This window comes from Macaca fascicularis, chromosome 10 (assembly GCF_037993035.2).
Source record: "Macaca fascicularis isolate 582-1 chromosome 10, T2T-MFA8v1.1".
NCBI classification, from domain to species: domain Eukaryota; kingdom Metazoa; phylum Chordata; class Mammalia; order Primates; family Cercopithecidae; genus Macaca; species Macaca fascicularis.
This window is the reverse complement of record NC_088384.1, coordinates 93,258,237-93,281,044: the sequence shown is the minus strand read 5'-3', so window position 1 is coordinate 93,281,044 and position 22,808 is coordinate 93,258,237. Positions and strand designations below refer to the sequence as shown.

The following is a 22,808-nucleotide window of genomic DNA, read 5'->3' as shown; positions in this document are numbered from 1 at the left end:
AAGCCGAGGCAGGCGGATCATCTGAGGTCAGGAGTTCGAGACCATCCTGGCCAAGAGGGTAAAACCCCATTTCTACTAAAAATACAAAAATTAGCTGGGTATGGTAGCACATGCCTATAATCCCAGCTACTTGGGAGGCTGCTGCAGGAGAATCATTTGAACCCAGGCACACCACTGCACTCCAGCCTGGGTGATAGAGCATGACTCCATCTCAAAAAAAAAAAGAAAAAGAGAGGCCAGGCGTGGTGGTTCACACCTGTCATCCCGGCACTTTGGGAGGCCAAGGCAGGCGGGTCACTTGAGCTCAGGAGTTTGAGACCAGCCTGGGCAACATAATACAAATAATTAGCTGGACGTGGTGGTGCGTGCCTGTGGTCCTAGCTACTTGGGAGGCTGAGGCGGGAGGATTGCTTGAGCCCAGGAGGTTGAGGCTGCAGTGAGCTGAGATCACACCACTGCACTCCAGCCTGGGCAACAGAGCAAGACCCTGTCTTTAAAAAATAATAATAAAAGAAAAAAGAAAAAGAGAATGTTAGTACTCAGAGATTTTATTCTTCCAATCAGAACTTGGATTTTAATAGGAAATTTTAAAGGCAAAATAATGAATTTTTAATGATATCGAAAGAACTAGAAGTAACAGAATCAGAGAGGTCACCTTTAGGAAGCTTTTTTGTTTTCGAGGCGGAGTCTCACTCTGTCACCCAGGCTGGAGTGCACTGGCGCTGTCTCAGCTCACTGCAACCTCCGCTTCCCGGGTTCAAGTGATTCTCGTGCCTTAGCCTCCCGAGTAGCTGGGACTACAGGCACGTGCCACCATGCCTGGCTCCTGTTTTGTATTTTTAGTAAAGACAGGATTTCACCATGTTGGCCACTCTGGTCTGGAACTCCTGACTTCAAGTGATCTGTCCACCTTGGCCTCCCAAAATGTTGGGATTACAGGCATGAGCCACTGTGCCCAGCCTAGGAAGCTTAATCAGGCAGCACTACCCAGGACAGGCAGGTAGAAAGCAAAGACTAAGAGTGGGGAGAGCCAGGATGGAACAAGAAGCTGAGAGGAGAGCTGAGGTCCCAAAGCAAGGCAGGGCCAGTAGACAAGGAATTTCACTGACATCTTCCATAATTTACTCCTTCCTTGTAATAAAAGACTGATATTGGATTGAAAGAGATGTCAGATATTTAAAGCATTCCAAGAAACTTTTCAAAAGCTCTTCACAGTTATTCAAATAAGATTATAACATATAATTACATTTTTATCATTTTTCCACAAATTCAGGGTGAACTTGAAAAGCTGACATTCCTAGGATCTCTGTCTTCTCTCAGCCGAGCTTTACCTTATGATGAAACCACAGAATCATTCATTCACAGCCATATAGCAGACATTGTGCATACCTTAAATGTAAGTATTATGACCTTATCACAAATGACTGGGATCACGTAAATTCAGTGACTTGGCCGAAGCATTTGTTTAGTGGCTTCACCTATGTTATCAATTCACTTGAACTCTTCTCGTATCAGTATCTCCACATGGAGGAGCAGTATTCATGGCTACCCCACACATGTAATCACCCTTAAAAACCAATTAAAAGAAGAGTAGAAAGGACAGCAACAGCATTTGAATTTCTCAGCAAGGCCAATGCTACATTCTCATGAATCAAGCAGTAGTTCCCAGACAGTCCCCATAATCAAATGCCTAGGTTCGGCTGACAGCCCTGCCTCTTTATAACTGTGAAACTGTAGGAAATTACTTCACTTCTCAATGCCTCAGTTTCCTCATCTATAAAACAAGAATAGCTATATCTACTTCACAGAGCTATTGTGACCATTAAATTCAAAATAAATATAAGCCATGTACCTTGGTACCTAACACACATGACTGTATTATTGTTATCGTATTTTCTGCTGTTTGTACTGCCACCAACTCATCCGTTCGTTCACTCATTAAGTGCCTGACAGTTCCAGGAACTGTCTTGGGAATTTGGGCTACAAAGACAAAGAAGACAAAATCCCTATTTATGCAGCTAAGCAAGGTATAATAAAATGTCACAGGGACTGTGACAAGTTTAAATGGGCATATGGGGGTCACAGAGGAGACAGTGAATGGTCAGTTCCATGTCAAAGGATCCAGAAGGGCTTTGCAAAGGAGCTGATGCATTCAAGCAAGTACTTCTTGATGCTTTAGTTTTCTCGTCTGTGAAATGTCTCCTTCAGTTTCTCTAAAGCTTTAAAATTCTGATGTTGAAGTTTCTTACATACTCCAGGAATATGAGTAGTTCTTTCTCATATCACAGATTTATAAGGCTGATTAGACTGATAGCTTTTATAATTCAAGGCTAACCAGCTAACAGTTTTGAGTAATGGACAGTTATTAAGCACACTGTGGTGCTTTGATAAAGGTTACACATTTCCTGGAAACCTTAATCCTTGCCCTTGAAGGGTTTAGGATCCATCTGTAAGTAGCTACACTTCAAAAAGTAAATAGGTTGAGAACTATTCCAAATAATATATTAAGAAGAACACGATGGGCCGGGCACGGTGGCTTAAGCCCAGCGCCTTGGGAGGCTGAGACAGGCGGATCACGAGGTCAGGAGATCGAGACCATCCTGGCTAACACGGCGAAACCCCATCTCTACTAAAAAGTACAAAAAAATTAGCCGGGCGAGGTAGTGGGCGCCTATAGTCCCAGCTACTCGGGAGGCTGAGGCAGGAGAATGGCGTAAAGCCGGGAGGCGGAGCTTGCAGTGAGCTGAGATCCGGCCACTGCACTCCAGCCTGGGCGACAGAGCGAGACTCCGTCTCAAAAAAAAAAAAAAAAAAAAAAAAAAAAGAAGAACAGAATGATATAATACAAATTTAACAATAAAACGCGGCAGCTCATGCATGTAATTCCAGCACTCTGGGAGGCCAAGGTGGGCGAATCACTTGAGGTAAGGAGTTTGAGAGCAGCCTGGCCAACACGGTGAAACCCTGTCTCTACTAAAAATACAAAAAAATAGCCAGGCATGGTGGCAGGCGCCTGTAATCTCAGCTTCTCCTGAGACAGGAGAATCGCTTAAACCTGGGAGGTGGAGGTTGCAGTGAGCTGAGATGACACCACGGCACTCCAGCCTGGGCAACAGAGCGAGACTCTGTCTCAAAAAAGAGAGAAAAAAAGAAACAAACAAACAAACAGTTTGAGACCAGTTTGGGCAATGTGGTAAAACTCAATCTCTAAAAAAAAAATACAAAAATTAGCCAGGTGTGGTGGTGCATGTCTGTAGTCCCAGCTACTCAGAAGGCTAAGGTGGGAGGATCAGCTGAGTCCAGGAGACAGAGGTTGTGGTGAGCCGAGATCATGCCACTCTCCTCCAGCCTGGGTGACAGAGTGACATCCCATCTTAAGAAACAAAACAAAACAAAAACCAAATGCAGCTTTCTACTTGGCTGTACTCCTTGGGAAAAGGGATATAGGCAACCACAGGATCATAGGACCCAGCCAGAGTGGCATGTTTCTAGAGCTCTATTTTCACCAGACTTGGCAACAATAGGTTGCCACATGGTTCAACCAGCCAGTCCATAAAATCCACAAATACAAGTCTCAACAGCAACAATGCACTGAATTGCACACTGAATTCTGCATTTGAATCTGTCCACCCAGTAATAAAATGCCTGCATCAGATGTCAACCAAAGTATAGACTGGCAAGGGATTCAGCCTAGAAGAGTTAAAGGTAGCTAGTATCCATGAGAAAATTGCATGGATCACTACAGCATTGCATAAGTCTACAAAGTCCCCACAGGCCCACACGGGGGTGCTGAAAAAGCACAGCTCCCAGCAACCAAGGGGAGAAGTGCCCAAGAGGAGAAGCAGTTCTGCTGAGGAACCGACAAGGAGGAAAAAGCCAGGGTCATTATAGAGAAAGAAAACTTTAAGGCATTTACCAGTGCTCGTGACCCAAACCAGTGCATGGCTCCAAGTATCCAAATGAAAAAAAGCCCGGGAAACCAACAACAGAAAGTGGAAAGAAGGGGAAAAAATTGTTATGGCACTTCACCAAATATTTTTCTTTTTTGTTTTTTTGTTTTTTTTTTTTTTGTTTTTCTGAGACGGAATCTGATTCTGTCACTCAGACTGGAGTGCAGTGGCACAATTTCGGGTTACTGCAACCTCCGCATCCCGGGTTCAAGTGATTCTACTGCCTCAGCCTCCCAAGTAGCTGGGGTTACTGCAACCTCTGCATCCCGGGTTCAAGTGATTCTCCTGCCTCAGCCTCCCAAGTAGCTGGGATTACAGGCACCTGCCACTATACCCAGCTAATTTTGTGCAGTTTTATTAGAGACAGGGTTTCACAGTAGAGACCAGCCCAGGCTGGTCTTGAACTCCTGACCTCAGGTGATCTGCCTGCCTCAGCCTATCAAAGTGCTGGGATGACAGGCATGAGTTCACCAAAAATTTCTAAATAAGCACATGAAAAGATGCTGATCATTGTGATTAGGGAAAGGCAAACTAAAACAACAGTAAGCTTCAACTATACACCTACTAAAATGGCTAAAATAAAGAAGAAAGGCAATACCAAATATTGGCAAGGATATGAAGCAACTAAAATTCTCATACGTTGCTGCCAGGAATGTGAAATGACACAACCACTTTGGAAAACAATTTGGCAGTTTCTTAAAAAGTGAAACATATACTTACCATATGACCCAGCAATTTCACTCCTAGGTAAAACGAAGCATATGTCCACACAAAGATGTATGCACAAATGTTCACAGCAGCTCTATATGTAAAAGCCAAACCCTAGAAGAAACCCAAGTGTTCATTAGCAGGTGAATGGATAAACAAATTGTGGTATTGTATATCCATATAATGGAATACTACTTGAGACTAAAAAGGAACTATGGAAATATGCTACAACTTAGAACAATCTCAAAATAGTTATGCTGAGTGAAAGAAGCCAAACATTTTAAAAAGAGGATATACTGCGTGATTCTATTTATATGAAATTTGAGAAGATGCCAACGCATCTATAGTGACAGCAGAGCAGCGGTAACCTAGAGGTGGAGGTTGAATGAGGAGGAGAAGGAGCGAGGAATTACAAAGTAGCACAAATAAACTTTTGGGAGTGATAGAAATGTTCATTCTCTTGAGGATGGTGATGGTTTCATGGATATATACATGTATCAAAAATCATCAAACTGTATGCTTTAAATATGTACAGTTTATTGTATATTGTAAAATATATACGATATGTAATATAATATAAAAATATACAATATATACAGTATATAATGTTGAGAACTTTCATGAAAAATAAAAAGAGCCTGGGTGTGGTAGCACCTGCCTGTAGTCCCAGTCACTCTGGAGGCTGAGGCAGGAGGAACGCTTGAGCCCAGAAGTTGGAGGCTGTAGTGAGCTATGATCGTGCTTATGAATAGCTAGTGCACTCCAGCCTCAGGAACATAGTAAGACCTCCATCTTTAAAGAAAGAGAGAGAGAGAGGGAAAGGGAGACAGAGAGAGGGAGAGAAGGAGGAGGGAGGGAGAGAAAAAGAGGGAGAGAGAAGGAGGGAGGGAGGGAAGGGAAGGGAAAGGGAGAAAGAAGAGGGAGGGAGGGAAGGTAGGAACAAAGGGGAAAGGAAGGAAGGAGAGAAAGAAAAAGGAAAGAAAAAGATGAAGGAAGGAAGGAGAGAAAGAGGAAAGAGAAAGAAAGGAAAGAGGAAGAAGAGAAAGAAAAAGACAAAGGAAAGAAAGAAAAAGAGAAAGAAAGAAAAGAAAGAAGAAAGAAAAGAAAAAAAGAAAAAGAGAAAGGAAGGAAGGAAAGGGAAGGGAGGCAGGCTGTGGCAACTGGGATATAAAGTGACAGCAGGATTAAGGTGAAATTAGTCCAGGTGGATCACTCGACTTTAGTTAAGACCTTTGAGACAGGCCAGGGCACAGTGGCTCACGTCTGTAATCCCGGCATTTTGGGAGGCTGAGGTGGGAGGATCACCTGATGTCAGGAGTTTGAGACCAGCCTGGCCAACATGGTGAAACCCCATCTCTACTGAAAATACAAAAATTAACCAGGCACGGTGGTAGGCACCTGTAGTCCCAGCTACTCAGGAGGCTGAGGCAGGAGAATCGCTTGAACTTGGGAGGCGGAGGTTGCAGTAAGCCAAGATCACACCATTGCACTCCAGCCTGGGCGACAGAGCCAGACTCTGTCTCACAAAAAACAAACAAACAACAACAACAAAAAAAGACCTTTGAGACAAAACTTCTGATTTTGTTTGGATTAGTTAGGATTCTTCAGGCAAGAAACAAAAATCACCTCTGGCTCAAGTAAGTTACAAAAAAAAGATGCTGGGATATCTCTCTTAGACTCTAAGAAAGAGGTTTAAACAAGTCTCTAGAAAAGTAAGCTCCGGGACAGCTCCAGAGGTCTCAGAGGCAGGGGCTTCGCTACCATCACCATGACTCAACCCTGTAGCAACTCCTGCTTTGTGCCTGTGACTGTAAGATTCCAAATTCTGCAAGAGAAAATCTGATTGACCCAGACTGGTCTGTTCCCCACCCTGCATCAATAAGGTTTGCCGGGGGACAAGATCATGTAGTAATGATATGACTTCTGGGTGTCCCACCCTGCGTTTTGGAGGCATTCCCAGGGAGAAGGGGTGATTGCTGTGATCTGGGCAGTCACCCAGGAAGTTCCTGCTACACACATACTCTACTAACAAAAAATACCCTCTCACTTCTGAATTCCCTGTAGAGGCTAGCATAACTGTGAACAAATAATAAACCTTCAATATCCAACTGATTAAATAAAGAAAAGATGATTCTGGCAGAAGTGGATCAAGTCAATTGAAGTCAGAGGGGATTGCAAGCCTGGGGCTTCAGCTAAGAGATGCTGCTTTCATCCACATGAAGGTGTATGTCTCCAGGAATGGAGAGTCACAGAAACCGTGCAGAGCAGGGGGTGGCTGATGCTATAACTAATGGGATGTAGGGCTTGAACAAAAGAAAAAAAGCATAAATCACCTTTTTAGTGAGCCCTGGGAAAGGGAACAATTGACAACTATTATAGGACAGGAAGCTGTGTTCTTTGCACGGGGACCACAGTGAACTGACTTTAATGCCAAAATTCTGGGGATGTTAGTGGCTGTGCCCTTGAGATAACCGGATGCAGTTGAGTAGAGCCCTGGGAGAGCTGTCAGGGCTGAAGACAGAGTCTTAGGCTTCATCCCTTCCAGACTATAAAGCCACAAGAATAAATGCGCTCCTTGAGGAAAAAAGGAAAGAAAGCAGCAGCCCACCAGCAAGATCGGAGTCAGACCAGAGCTGGAAAGTAAGAGGAGAAAAACTCAGAAAGGGAACCTTGTAGTGTTTATTGAGCACTTACTGCATCCTAAGTTTTTTTGTTGTTTTTGAGATGGAGTTTCACTCTCGTTGCCCAGGCTGGAGTACAATGGCACCATCTCGGCTCACTGCAACCTCTGCCTCCCGAGTTCGAGTGATTCTCCTGCCTCAGCCTCCCTAGTAGCTGGGACTACAGGCACACACCACCATGCCTGGCTAATTTTTGTACTTTAAGATGAGACGGGGTTTCACCATGTTGGCCAGGCTGATCTCGAACTCCTGACCTCAGGTGATGCACTTGCCTCAGCCTCCCAAAGTGCTTGGATTACAGGCATGATCCACCGCGCCTGGCCTGCATCCTAAGTTCCTAGTGAGATCTTTTTGGTTGCAGGTAAGAGAAATCCTCTAGAAGCAGCTGAAGTGCAAAAGGTGAGATTTGTTCTAAGGATCACTGAGTGTTTCCCAGAACACCTTGACAGGAGGAGCAGCCTGACCCAGGAAGGGAATGAATCTAGAAAATAAATAGCTTCCACATACTTAAGGAGAACTTTCAATCTCTTGTTTTTGCTCCTTTGTATGAATTTCCATTTCTCCTCTCTCTCTCTCTCTCTCTCTCTCTCTCTCTCTCTCTCCCCCTGCCCCCACCCCGTCTCCCTCTCCTCCATCTTTTCTCCCCAAAATTGGCCCTCTCAGTTGCCTTATTCATAGGGACCAGTGCTTCCAAATTTTAAATTTTTTCCTTTAGAAGACCATCCAGACTGAGATTGAAGCTCTGTGTCCCAGTTCCAGATTCCAGAGAGAGTCTAATAGACCTTGGTGTCTACTCTGGGACAGATGAGCTGTGGCCAGTGGGACAGAACAACCTAGCAGACACGTAACTTTGAGGTGCCCATTTCTATGGGTTGGGGACAGTTCCCAGAGGGGCCTGGTGGACAGTCCAGCAAGGCTTCTGCTACAGTCTTTTTTTTTTTTTTTTTTTTTGAGACAGAGTTTCACTCTTTCACCCAGGCTGGAGTGCAGTGGTGTGGCTTCGGCTCACTGGAACCTCCACCTCCCGGGTTCCAGCGATTCTCCTACCTCAGCCTCCCGAGTAGCTGGGATTGTAGGCACCTGCTTTCGAACTCCTGACCTCAGGTGATCCACCCTCCTCAGCCTCCCAAAGTGCTAGGATTACAGGCGTGAGCCACTGCATCCGGTCAGCTACAGTCATTTACATCAGCTCATTTTCTCTGTACAGATAAGGCAACTCAGGCACAGGGAATTAAACAACACATTCCGGCTCACACAGTGAGTGAGCGGCAGAGCCAGTGCGCAGCCCAGGGACTGTCCCACTCCAAAGCCCCTGCTTATCACTCCAGCACAGCAAGGCAGCTTTCCCTCTGCCAGTTTGTAATTTGGAAAGTTGTTCTTTTTCCAGGACAAGTAACTCAGAATATTAGACGTGATTGTAGAGAGATGGCTGGTTTAGTGGAGGAGGAGTTAGAATGCCTAAACTAGAAATAATCCCTGGTGATAAAAAGAACGAATAACAGACACTAACAATTACACAGCGCTGCTGGGTGTCATGAATTTGCTCAGTGAGTACTCACAGCCACCCCATGGAGGTAAGTATTACTGTTTTCTGGTTTTACAGATGAGCAAACTGAGGCACAAGGAGGTTAAATAATTTGTGTCAGCTCAAACAGCTGGTAAGAGGCAGAGCCAGGGTCTGGGGTCTGGCTCAAGAGAATAAACCCCTATCCCTGTCACTGTCCTGCTGCCAGGCATCTGGGGCCTAAGAGCAGGGCTGGCTGAAGGACCTGTTGTGGTTCTTGCTGGCCACCCACTCTCTGATCATCGCTGGCCTAATGAATGGGTACTTTCTCAACTCTCACTGCAGGTACTGGTACAAGAGGAGCGCCCGCATTCTCTGTCCAGTCTCGTGCGCCAGGAGGTCTTTGTCACCATCGCTGATCTCAGGTGATGCCCACATGCCCCTTACACAGGCATCTTGGTTCCACTCAGGGCCAATGCCAGGTCCAACTGACATGACCCTTTTTTTTTTTTTTAAATGGAGTCTCTCTCTGTCCCCCAGGCTGGAGTGCAGTGGCATGATCTTGAGTCACTGCAACCTCTGCCCCCTGGGTTCAAGCAGTTCTCCTGCCTCACTCAGCTTCCCGAGTAGCTGAGATTACAGGTGTGTACTACCATGCCTGGCTAATTTTTGTATTTTTAGCAGAGACGGGGTTTTGCCATGTTGGCCAGGCTCGTCTCAAATTCCTGACCTCAAGTGATCCACCTGCCTCAGCTTCCAAAAGTGCTGGGATTACAGGCATGAGCCACTGCACCTGGCTGTGATCCATATTTTTAACTTTTGGAAACTGTTCATATAGAAAAGAGGGGCCGGGCGCGGTGGCTCAAGCCTGTAATCCCAGCACTTCGGGAGGCCGAGATGGGCGGATCATGAGGTCAGGAGATCGAGACCATCCTGGCTAACACGGTGAAACCCCGTCTCTACTAAGAAATACAAAAAATAGCCGGGCGAGGTGGCAGCGCCTGTAGTCCCAGCTGCTCAGGAGGCTGAGGCCGGAGAATGGCGTGAACCCGGGAGGTGGAGCTTGCAGTGAGCTGAGATCCGGCCACTGCACTCCAGCCTGGGCTACAGAGCGAGACTCCGTCTCAAAAAAAAAAAAAAAAAAAAAAGAAAAGAGGAAGCTAAATCTGTGTTTTTGAGTAAGCACTTTGATTTCATATATGCTACTATCCATATCTGAAAGACTTTATTGGAATCTCTTTGGAGTTCAGTTTTATCCAAAGTATATTTGGTGGGAAGTTACTCCCATATATGTTTCATGACATTAGAGTTCCGACTTCTAAGAAACTTGGAAGTGCTGCCTGTTGTTTACCTCTCAGAGAGTTATATGGTAGTGATTAAACTGATCAAAGGCCCTGAGAAGTCTTGTGGTTAAAAAGTTCTTTAACTAGATTCAACCCATGATTCCCCAAATGAACATTCAGCAGAATGTGCTTTGGAAAATTGTGGCTTACTACGTTAGACTGTAGCAGGCTTCCCCCTGTGGCTGAACTGAAGGGAAGCCTGGAAGGATATTATTCCAGTAACTTCTTGGGAGAAAACTCTTCCTCTAACCTTTTGTGAGATTTATCTGAACAGGCTGACAAGCTATGCCATTTATCTCTCCCATCAGAACAGTACACCAGCCTGTCTACCCTTTCCTTTTTAGTTGATCTCTGCTTATCAATATCAAATCAAACCTTCTTCCCAGCTTGCTGTTCCCAAACTGTCTTTTCTTAGTTACCAAGATGTCCATTTGCTGTTTGGCTCTGAAGATCGAGCTGAGTTGTTCAGTCTTGTCATCAAGAGTATAATCACTCTGCCCTCTGTAAGGACTCTCACCCAGATACAGGAAATCATGCCCAATGGGACCTGCAACACAGAGGTAACTCATGCTTTGCTTTAGCAACTTTCCATCCACAGGGTCAACTGATCTTGGCCTTTGGAGAGTGCATTCGATATTTTGAAACTGGACAAAAACCATAAGCTAAATCTGGCAAATAAAATAGGTGGTTAAATTAGAAGATAGCTTCTTTCAACCCTTCATTTTGTTTTCTTTCCTTTTCCCTTTATTCTTTCCCTCTTTTTGGCTTTAAAATAAGGTGGGAGCACTCGCTTGTATGCTTAACATTTATTTAAGCATACAATATGCCATATATCATCATATGCCAAAAATGATGATAGGCAGTAGGAATACAGCAGTCCAGTCCCACTCACGGAGCTTACATTCTAGTGCAGAGAGACAAACTGTTGATACATAAATATAAGATGTCAGCTGATAATAAGTGTTATGAAAATGTAAAGCAGGGAAAGAGCAAGATAAAGAGCCCTGTGGTTGGGAGGCACATGGGTGGTCAGGCAAAGCCTTCATAATGGGGTGATAATTGAAAGAAGAGAGGTGTGGGTATGTCTGGAGAGAAAACTTTCAAGCAGAGGGCAGGGTATGTGCAGGCCTTGATCTCTTCTTCAGTGGCAAATAAACTGGTTGGTCAAGCAGTTACCCAAGAGAACTTTATTCCCCTCTGTTTGAAGATATCAGAAAGAGTCACAAGCCAACTTTAAAGAATCTTAGTGACCCCTAAGCCGTTAAGACTCAGTCAGCTGTGATCCCTCTAATGCCGAGGCGTCCGTTTGAAATGAACATGTACTCCTTTTTACCTCATGCCACAAACAATCTACTAGTGCCTTTACACTGGTTCTGCAACTTTGAGTAAAGTCTTAGGGTCACATGAAGAGCATCCCAACTGTCCCATGCTAGGGGAACTTCACGTGGGGCGGGAGCATTGCTGATCCTGTGCCTTTTCAGTGTCTTTACAGGCAGACATTTCAGGCGTTCTCTGAGATGCTCCAGAGTTTGGTGGTAAAAGACCCATATTTGGAAAATCTTGACACCATTATTAAGGTAAACAAGATATCAAGGGAGAATGGGAAATGGTTCCTATTAACTGGTGAAAGTGGGAGATGAAAATGTGGAAGGATTCAATGTAAGAGGCAGCACAGTAAAGAGTATCAGCTATCAACTTTGAGTCAGAGACTTGGGTTCAAATGCTGACTCTGCCATTCATTGGTTACAAGTCCTCCCTCTAGAAATTCTGCAAGGAATTTGCTTGCTCAGAGTTGCATTTCTTCACATTTACATGGAGATAATAATTACTGTGAATATTGAATAAATGACCTTCAATAAATTGTTTGTTTATTTTCAGAGACAGAGTCTTGCTCTATTGCCCAGGCTGGGGTGCAGTGGCACCATTATAGCTCCCTGCCGCCTCGAATTCTTGGCCTCAAGTTATCCTCCCACCTCAGCCTCCCAAAATGCTGGGATTATAGGCATGAGCTACTGCACCCAGCTACAATAAATTGTTTAAATGGTTGCTATAATTATTCTTTAAATTAGTATTCCTGGGGGTGGGGCACAGTGTTTCACGCCTGTAATCCCAGCACTTTGGGAGGCCAAGGTGGGTGGATCACTTGAGGCCAGGAGTTTGAGACCAGCCTCGCCAACATGGCGAAACCCTGACTCTACTAAAAAAAAAAAAAAAAAGCCAGGAGTGGTGGTGCACACCTGTAATCCCAGCTAGTCAGGAGGCTGAGGCACGAGAATCACTTGAACACAGGAGGCAGAGGTTGCAGTGAGCAGAGATCATAGCACTACACTCCAGCCTGGGTGACAGAGAGAGACTGTCTCAAAAAAAAAAAAAAATTATTATTCCTTACTAGCATAGAAGGGTTTTATTCAGTGACGAGGGAAGGGTCAGCCTCAAGAGTTAGTAAGGCCAGGCATGGTGGCTCATGCCTGTAATCCCAGCACTTTGGGAGGCCAAGGCAGGCAAATCAATCATTTGAGGTCAGGAGTTTGAGACCAGCCTGGCTAACATGGTAAAAACCTGTCCCTACTAAAAATGCAAAATTAGCCAGGCGTGGTGGCACATGCCTGTAGTCCCAGCTACTCGGGAGACTGAGGCAGGAGAATTGCTTGAACCCAGGGGTGGAGGTTGCAGTGAGCCAAGATTGTGCCACTGTACTCCAGCCTAGGTGGTAGAGTGAGATGACTTCTCAAAAACAAAACAAAAAAAGAGCTAGTAAATAAGTAGCTTCCTACCAGATGGTACTCAAAGATTGTAATGACCAACTGCTCTGACCTGCACCTGTTCCTATATATGCTGTTCCATCACTAGAGACTGATTCATTGGCATTCACTGACTACGTTCAGGTATCTTGCTCTCCCACCCTTTTTTTACTGTTGTTGTTTTTATTTTTCTTACCCTTTTTTAAGATATAAATATCCCAGAAAGGAATAACCCTTTAAGCTATTATTAATCGTTTGCACCCAAATGATGCATTTATTGTTGTCCTAACTGACAAGCAAGGCACAAAGACCTAGGCAGTTGGGTAGTTTGGCTGCTTCAGAAGCTTATTTTCTAGCTTATTTTCTTAAATGCTTTGATGGGCATTTATTCTTGTCCTAACTGACCTTAGTACTATTTCTCATTCCTCTTTTATTTGTACGTTAGCATACCAGCCAGATTGGGTTTCTCCTCTCTATCCAATTGTACTTTGTACTTTCCTGCTTTGGCAGCTTAATTCAAGCCTTTCTTTTTTTCTTTTTTTGAGACAGGATCTTGCTCTGTCACTTAGGCTGGATTACAGTGGTGCGATTTCAGCTCATTGCAGTCTCCAGCTCCTGGACTCAAGCAGTCACCCCTCCTCAGCCTCCCAAGCAGCTGGGACTACAGGCGCATGCCACCATGCCCAGCTAATTTTTGTATTTTTTTGTAGAGATGGGGTTTCACCATGTTGCCCAGGCTGGTCTCCAAATCCTGGGCTCCATCTGTATAATCCCTCCCGCCGTGCTGGGATTACAGGCATGAGCAACCACACCTGGCTGTCCTCAGAGTTAAACTTTAATATCAGTAGCATGTTATTAACTTTATTTCTTTCCAAAGCAGATTTGAAAGGGCTAAAAACATTCAAAAGTACAGAATAATTAATTGAAGAATTGGGCTGAAGAGAAAATAAGTCTAGAAAATAAGCTCTAGCCAGGCATAGTGGCTCACACCTGTAATCCCAGCACTTTGTGGGGCCAAGGCGGGTGGGTCACCTGAGATCAGGAGTTCAAGATCAGCCTGGCCAACACGGTGAAACCCCATCTTTACAAAAATACAGAAATTAGCCGAGCGTGGTGGCGGGTGCCTGTAGTCCCAGCTACTCGAGAGGCTGAGGCAAGAGAATCACTTGAATTCAGGAGGCGGAGGTTGCAGTGAGTTGAGATCATGCTATTGCACTCCAGCCTGGGCAACAGAGCGAGACTCCATCTCAAAAAGAAAAGAAAAAAAAAAAGAAGAAGCTCCAAAGCTCCTAAGCTCCTATATAACAACCAAACCACCCACCACCCATGTCTTTGTGGCTCGCTTGGCATAGCACCCGAGCTATAATAGCATTTAGCAAAGTATTTTCAGATCAGTAGCAACATGGAACTTGTCTCTCTACATTTCTTTCTAAACACAATAAAGATGGTATCCCAAATCTTCCCAATAAGCCATTTAGCCTCCCTTTGTTTCTCACAGCACTTGGACCCCTGGTTACAGTCAGTCAAAGACCATGAGCGGGAACGGGCCATGGCCAGTATGACTCAGGTTCTGAAGTGCTTATCCAGACATCTCAACTTGAAGGTGAGCAGCCCTTCAGTTGCAGAGGAGGAAAGATCCAAAGCCATTCCCTCTCTGCCTATTTCCCCTCCTCTTTGTGACTCCCCAGGCTGGTTCTGTGTCCCCTTCGTGCTCATGTACTATCATAGCACTTAGCATTGTCTTCATATCTGCTCTTCTCCTGAGCAGCTTGGGGCCAGTTGCTGTGTTGATTAATCTTTGCATCCCCATTGCTTAGCACAACAGCTGGAACATAATGATATAGTAACTATAACCTGAAAATACCTGAGGCCCACGGTGGCCTAGTGTCTGTATAGTATTATATTTGAGTACAGCAGGCAAATTTAAATAAATCGACTTCAGTATCTCCCAGCAACTCAGAGCATGGTACTAGGGCACCTCTTTTCAGATCCTCACATTTCTCTATCTCTCTCACTTCTCAGTTCTGAGTCATCTCCCCTATGGCATCTCATTATTATTATGATCATTATTCAAGGCAGGGTCTTGATCCATCACTCAGGCTGGAGTGCAATGGGGCCATCGTAGCTCACTGCAGCCTTGAACTCCTGGCCTCAAGCAATCTTCCTGCCTCAGCCTTCCAAGTAGCTGGGACTACAGCCACACGCCACCACGCCTGGCTAATTTTTAAAATTTTCTGTGGGCTGGGCACGGTGGCTAACGCCTGTAATCCCAGCACTTTGGGAGGCCAAGGCAGGTGGATCACGAGGTCAGGAGATCGAGATCATCCTGGCTAACATGGTGAAACCCTGTCTCTACTAAAAAAAAAAAAAAAAAAAAAAATTAGCTGAGCGTGGTGGTGGGCACCTGTAGTCCCAGCTACTTGGGAGGCTGAGGCCGGAGAATGGTGTGAACCCGGGAGGCAGAGCTTGTGGTGAACTGAGATTGCGCCACTGCACTCCAGTCTGGGTGACAGAGCAAGACTCCATCTCAAATAAAAACAATTTTTTTTTTTTTGTAGAGACGGGGTCTCGCTTTGTTGCCCAGGCTGGTGTTGACTCCTGGCTTCAAGTAATCCTCCTGCCTCAGCCTCCCAAAGCACTGGGATTACAGGCATGAGCCACTGCACCCAGCCTTATCTCTTTTTAAAAAATCTCCTTGAATTGCTTGAACCTGGGCGACAGAGGTTGCAATGAGCCAAGATCATGCCACTGCACTCCAGCCTGGGCAACAAAGAGCAAAACTCCATCTCAAAAAAACAAAAACAAAAACAAAAACAAACAAACAAACAAACAAAAAAGTCTTTATTTTTCACTCACTCACTCACTTCTTGGTTGAGAATCCTCTCTGTAACTCCTAACAAGAATTCCTCAAAACTTCGTTCCTCCTTCCTGGGTCTACTCCTTTTTCTACCTGATAATCTCTTTGCCCTTCCCTGAGCAGGTTTTCTAGCCATTGGAGTGTCTCCTGTCTCCATCGATCATTTCTCCAACCTGCATAGTAAGGCCTGGGAATTGGAAGAGAGGTTGGTAGGGTAGGAATGCTAGGTCCTTATACCAAAATTTTCCTTAGATAATTTGTTCTTTTCTTTTCTTTTCTCTTTTCTTCTCTTTTCTTTTCTTTTTTTTCTTTTTTTTTCCCTCCCCAAAGCACAAGAGGGAAGATACTTTTTTGTTCCTGATACAGATGTTCTAACAGTCATGTTTAAAAGGACTGTATTCCAGTCGGTCCTTTATTTCTCACATTGAAACGATATCCAAACTTATTAAAGTAAGTGCAGCCCCTCCAACTATACTTCCTTTTTTCTCTTTAGTGAATAAAAGCAAGTAACTTCTGGCCATCATTGACTACCCTATTATTCTATACCAACAATGCATTGTTCTTCCTTCCACAACCCTCAACCTCTAATTTTGGCAACAGATTAAAGAGGAGAGTTTCAGATGATTCCCTCCTATACGTTAATCTCTCTCCAAGTCCTGGAGATCTTCCTTAGGGTATTTTTTTCCTGGAAAGAGTTGCAAATATGGGCCCGGGAGGAGTAGCTTATGTCTGCAATCCCAGCACTTTAGGAGACCGAGGCGAGTGGATCACTTGAGCTCAGGAGTTCGAGACCAGCCTGGCCAACACGGTGAAACCCCATCTCTATTAAAAATACAAAAATTAGCCAGGCGTGGTGGCGGGCACCTGTAATCCCAGCTATCCAGGAGGCTGAGGCAGGAAACTCACTTGAAGCTGGGAGATGGAGGCTGCAGGGAGCTGAGATGATACCACTGAACTCCAGCCTGGGCTACAGAGCAAGACTCCATCTCAAAAAAAATAAAACAAAACAAAAAAACAGAGAGAGAGAGAGATGCAAATATGAGAGTGGTTAACCTGGGTGCCACTGGGGTCTGTGAACATCCACAAGTTGTCTGCAGAGTGTGCAGTATGTGGTACGGTGCAGTCTTCTGGGTTTTCCTTTTTTTTTATTTTTTTTTTTGAGACAGGGTCTCATTCTGTCACCTAGGCTGTAGTACAGTGGCATGATCATGGCTCACTGAAGCCTTGACCTCCCAGGCCCAAGCAATCCTCCTGCCTCAGCCTCCCTAGTAGCTGGGACTACAGGCACACACCACCGCGCCTGGCTAATTTTTGTATACATTTTTGTAGAGATGGAGTTTCACCATGTTGCCCTGGCCGGTCTCAAACTCCCAGGCTCAAGTGATCCTCTTCCCTTGGCTTCCCAAAGTGCTGGGATTACAGACATGAGCCACCGCACCCGTCCTCTTCTGGATTTTTCTGAGGAAGGTCCATAGTTTTTTTTAAACCAATTTTATTGAGGTATAATTTATGTGCAATGAATTTATCCAATTTAAGTGTATAGTTCAATGAGTTTTGACAGATATATATTATCTGGGTCTCTAACTTTTCTCATATTCTCAAAGAAACCTAAAGAATAAAGAATGAAAAAAGGAAATATTAAAGAAGCATTTAGTAATCAAACTAGGAGCATAATTCTTCAGTGGCCTTTTTTGTCTTGATAAAGTTTGGGGTTCTTAATATTATGATTATAAAACTTATTAACTGTTTGTCATTCAGTGACAGGTGCAGGCCACCACGCCTGGCTAATTTTTGTAGTTTTAGTAGAGACAGAGTCTCACTATGTTGGCCAGGCTGGTCTCAAATCCCTGGCCTCAAGTGATCTGCCTGCCTCGGCCTCCCACAGTGCTGGGATTACAGGCAGAGCCACCATGCCTGACACCTTCCAAGTTCTTTTTTGTGCATGAGTGTGTTGGGGTGGGGGCTTCCACTCCCAATTTGTTCTCTGCATATAGCCAGAGTCATCCTCTTCAGACCCATGTCATTCTTGCTTGTTTCTTTGCTTTCTCCTCTGTTTTTCTTTTTCTTCATTTTCTTTTTTTTCCTCATGTCACTTGTTTGATCCAGTGATTTCCAAACTGATCTTAGAATATGGGGTCGTGTCTGATGTAGCTCTGCCTGCCTCTCTACACCTAAGTCCCCTGACTTACCACAGAGCAGCCGCCTTTATGTTCCTTCCCACATAAGGCTCATGTTGCCTCATGGCCTTTGCACTTGCTGCCTTCTCTGCTTGGAGTGACCTTCCCTAGCTCTGCCCAGAGCCAGCCTCTCCTGGTTCCTTAGCACTGTGTTCAGATGTGTCGACCTCAAAAGGGCCTCTGCTCACCACAGACAGACCTACGTTTGCTCTCTGTCTCATCTCTCTCTCCTTCCTAGGGCTGTCTAGAATCAGAGGTTATCTGGCTTGATTCTTCCTTTGTTGCTGTGTTATCTGTTTCCCACTAATAAAGTATAAATTCTACCAGTGATTATGCTCCTCTGTTGTTTTTTTTTTTCTTTTCTTTTTTTTTTTTTTTTTGTGAGACAGGGTCTCGCTCTGTCACCCAGATTGGAGTGCAGTAGTGCGATCATGGCTTACTGCAGCCTCAACCTCCTGGCCTTAAGCAATGCTCCTGCCTTAGCCTCCCTAGTAGCTGGGACTACAGGCATGTACCACCATGCCTGGTTAATTTTTTAATTTTTTATAAAGATGGGGTCTCACTATATTGCCCAAGCTGGTCTCAAACTCTTGGGGTCAAACAATCCTCCCACCTCTGCCTTCCAAAATGCTGGGATTATAGACATGAGCCACTGTACCTTGCAATTATATTTGTCTTGTTCACCACAGTAGCCCCAGTGCCTGCCTAGCACAGAATCTGCCATGTGATTGATGCTCAATTCAGTATTGATTGAGTAAATGTAAGTCAACCCGTGTCCCTTCTCTGCTCAAGACCCTCCGCTGGCCAAAGTCCTCACAACGTTCTGCAGGTTGCAACACCTTCTGGCCCATTCTTCATCTACTTTCTATTTCTTTCCTTCTCATTTACATTGCTCCAGCCAATCTCACCTACTTATGGTTCCTCAGAAACACCAAACACACCCATCTCAGTCCTTGGCACTTGGCATTCTCTCTGCCCAGAATGCTCTTCTCCTGGGTATCTCCGTGGCTCAGTCTCTTATTTCAGTATTAGTGAGGCCTTCCCTGACTATCCTAAACAATTCTTACCCTTTCCCCTGAATTTTTGTTAATCATGACATTTATCATCATTTGATACATAATAACATTTTACATATCTATTTTGTTTACTTTGTGTTTCCCTAACTAGATCATCACCTCCGCAAGCAGGGATATTCTCTTTTGTTCACTGCTTATATCCCCAGTGCCAGTCATAGTTCCTGGCACATAACTGACACCATATTTATTGGTTGATTGAATGAATGAAGGTTATATCAGTGAATTAAAGATGTTACACAGCTTTGTGTGTTGCTGTGTTTACTGTAAATAGGTTGTAAAGGCTGTTCACAATATTTCTGTGTCTTATTTCTGTAGAGCCACAGAAAAAATTTCTTTCCATCTCAACCCTAGGAAAAGCTGTGCTTCCTCTGCGTGGCTAGTTGCTTGTTATCTTCTTTTTTTTTTTTTTTTTGAGACGGAGTCTCGCTCTGTCACCCAGTCTGCAGTGCAGTGGTGCCCTCTCGGCTCACTGCAAGCTTCGCCTCCCCAGTTCACGCCATTCTCCTGCCTCAGCCTCCCAAGTAGCTGGGACTACAGGTGCCCACCACCACACCCGGCTAATTTTTTGTATTTGTAGTAGAGACGGGGTTTCACCGTGTTAGCCAGGATGGTCTTGGTCTCCTGACCTCGTGATCCACCTGCCTCGGCCTCCCAAAGTGCCGGGATTACAGGCGTGAGCCACCGCGCCCGGCCGATTGTTATCTCAAGGGCAACGTGAATCATGTTCTGTGGACCATTGTGTGTGCGTCTACATTCGCCATGAGAGAGTTCAGAGCCTTGCTCCACGGCCTGCCTCAAGCAAATGATTATGCATTCTGCATGCCAACCAAATTCCTGACTTCATTTATCTTTTCTACTTTAATGTTTTATTTTTATTATTTTTAAGTTTTTAATTTTTATTTATTTATTTATTTTGAGATGGAGTCTCATTCTGTCGCCCCGGCTGGAGTGCAGTGGTGTGATCTTGGCTGACTGCCACCTCCACCTACCAGGCTCAAGCAATTCGCCTGCCTCAGCCTCCCGAGTAGCTGGGATTACAGGCATGCACCACCACGCCCAGCTAATTTTTCTGTATTTTTAGTAGATACGGGGTTTCACCATGTTGGCCAGGCAGGTCTTGAACTCCTGGCCTCAAATAATATGTCCGCCTTGGTCTCCCAAAGTGCTGGGGTTATAGGTGTGAGCCACCGCGCCCAGCCAATTTTTTAATTTATCCAGTTTTCTTCAGTATTTATTTCAAGTTATATTTCCTTTTCTGGTATGATTTTTGCCAGCTACATTACATGGATTTTTTTTCCATAATCAAGCAGGATATTAAAAAAATGAATTTTATAAATAGAATTAAGTGCTATATCTCAACTTTGCATTCAGCTTTTTATTTTTATTTTTTACTTTATATATGTATGTATTATTAATTTTGAGGTGGAGTCTCACTCTTGTCACCCAGGCTGGAGTGCAGTGGCGTGATCTTGGCTCACTACAACCTGTGCCTCCCAGGTTCAAGCAATTCTCCTGCCTCAGCCTCCTGAATAGCTGGGATTACAGTTGCCTGCCACCATGCCTGGCTGATTTTTGTCCTTTTAGTAGAGATGGGGTTTCGCCATGTTGGCGAGGCAGGCTGGTCTCGAATCCCTGACCTCAGGTGATCTGCCCACCTTGGCCTCCCAAAGTGCTGGGATTACTGGCATGAGCCACCAAGCCTGGCCGCGTTCAGCTTTTTTACTTAGCAGAATAACACATTATACATTTCTTAGATACTTGATTTTTAATGGTTGTATTCGTAGACTGGCTGTAGGATAATTCCCTTTACTATTGTCATGCAATTATTTCCAAAGTGTGGTCTTTAGACCACTGCTGGGTGTATACCCCAAAGAAAGGAAATCAGTATATGGAAGCGATATCTGCACTCCCTTGTTTGTTGCGACACTCTTCACAATAGCCAAAGTTTGGAAGCAGCGTAAGTGTTCATCAACAGATGAATGGATAAAGAATACACAATGAAGTACTTATACACAATGAAGTACTCTTCAGCCATAAAAAGAGTGAGATCCTGTCATTCGCAACAACATGGATGGAACTGGAGGTCGTTATGCTAAGTGAAATATACCGGGCATAGAAAGACAAACATCACATGTTCTCACATATTGTGGGATCTGAAAATCAAAACAGTTTAATTCATGAAGATAGAAAATGGAAGGTTATCAGAGACTGGGAAGGGTGGTGGCAGGGTTGGGGAGAGGTAGGGATGGTTAATAGGTACCAAAAACATTGTTAGAATGAATAAGACCTAATATTTTATAGCACAACAGGGTGACTATTGTGCATTAGTAATTTTTTAATAATATTAAAAATGTAATACATTTTTATTTGGCAATATTAAATGTACGTATATTTGGCCAGCTGTGGTGGCTCAGGTGTGTAATTTGGGAGACTGAGGCGGGTGGATCACTTGAGGTTCAGAGTTTGAGACCAGCCTGGCCAACACAGCGAAACCCCATCTCTACTAAAAATACAAAAATCACCTGGGTGCAGTGGCTCACACTTGTAATTCCAACTATTTGGGAGGCTGAGGCGAGAGAATCACTTGAACCCGGGAGGCGGAGGTTGCAGTGAGCTGAGATCGCGCCACTGCGCTCCAGCCTGAGCAAAAAGGGCAAAACTCTGTTTCAAAAAAAAAAAATTATTAAAATAACTAAAAGAATATAATTGGACTGTTTATAACACAAAGAATAAATGCTTGAGGGGGTGGATACTCCGTTTTCCATGATGTGATTATTATGCATTGCAGGCCTATATACCCCACAAATACATAGACCTACTATGTACTCTGAAAAATTAAAATTAAAAAATAAAAATAAAAACAGTGCTAGAATTACCATCTTCATGCACAAAGCTTTTTCATTTTTCAGATTGTTTACTTAGGTTAGAATTCCCCTATTTCTTAATAACACCATCTACTGGCTATACCGTGTCTACCTATGTTAAATATGAACCCTACAGAGATCCACAGGCTGATTGCGACCCTTACACTTCCCTTAAGTTGAGAGTAGAATTGGGATTACTTCTCAACAATTCAAATCGAAGGCACTAAATGCACATGTATTCTGATGACATCTTTCTTTTTCTTTCCCAAGCTTCCACTGCGATTCCAAAGACTTGGGCACCTAGTGGCTCTGATGGCACTGCTCTGTGGGGATCCACAGGAAAATGTGGCTGAGGAGGCTGCAGAGAGCATTCACTACCTGCTGCATATCACCCTGAGGCTGAAGTGTAAGACACTGCTGAAGGCCGCGAGGTCCTGAGTGAATTCTCCAGCACAACATAAGCACCAGCACTTCTTACACATTGATTCAATCCCCATGTTCTGGAAAGGCCTTTTACAGTAGTTCATAAAGAGAAAGATACATAGTCCATAGGCAGAGATGAAGCAACACTGACTTAATAATTAGAATCCTAATACTAGATCAGACCCACTATTGTCATCCATCTGCATAGCCAGGGAGTGGCTAAACGTGGCTCTGTGGACAAACTAGAGTGATTAGTTTGGTCAGAAGTAGGAGTGAGGCTGGGCAGAGTGGTTCGCTCCTATATTCATAGCATTTTGCCAGGCCAAGCCGGGAGGACCGCTTGGGCCCAGGAGTTCAAGACCAGCCTGGGCAACATGGCAAAAACCCTTCTCTACAAAAAATTTTAAAAATTAGCTGGCATGGTAGAGTATGCCTATGATCTCAGCTACTCAGGAGGTGAAGGTGGGAGAATCACTTGAGCCCA

At 44.4% G+C, this 22,808-nt stretch overlaps 1 protein-coding gene across 9 annotated transcripts in view; it reads left to right on the top strand.

Moving 5' to 3' along the window:
• Positions 1-22,808, top strand: part of MROH8 (maestro heat like repeat family member 8) — a 77,391-nt gene that overhangs the window by 10,112 nt on the left and 44,471 nt on the right. For 5 of the 9 annotated variants that reach the window (XR_012419338.1, XR_012419337.1, XR_012419339.1 and 2 more), the window contains 6 exons: positions 1,274-1,396; positions 9,189-9,268; positions 10,602-10,746; positions 11,668-11,763; positions 14,426-14,530; positions 22,172-22,307. Coding sequence is in view for 6 of the 9 variants with exons in the window: in XM_005568951.5 (XP_005569008.2) it covers positions 1,274-1,396; positions 9,189-9,268; positions 10,602-10,746; positions 11,668-11,763; positions 14,426-14,530; positions 22,172-22,307 (685 nt within the window). In the remaining 3 variants the exon portion in view is untranslated. Of the gene's footprint in view, positions 1-1,273; positions 1,397-9,188; positions 9,269-10,601; positions 10,747-11,667; positions 11,764-14,425; positions 14,531-22,171; positions 22,308-22,808 lie in introns of those variants that run through there. The other 4 variants (XM_065523122.2, XM_045362953.3, XM_074005290.1 and 1 more) reach the window with 3 other exon arrangements.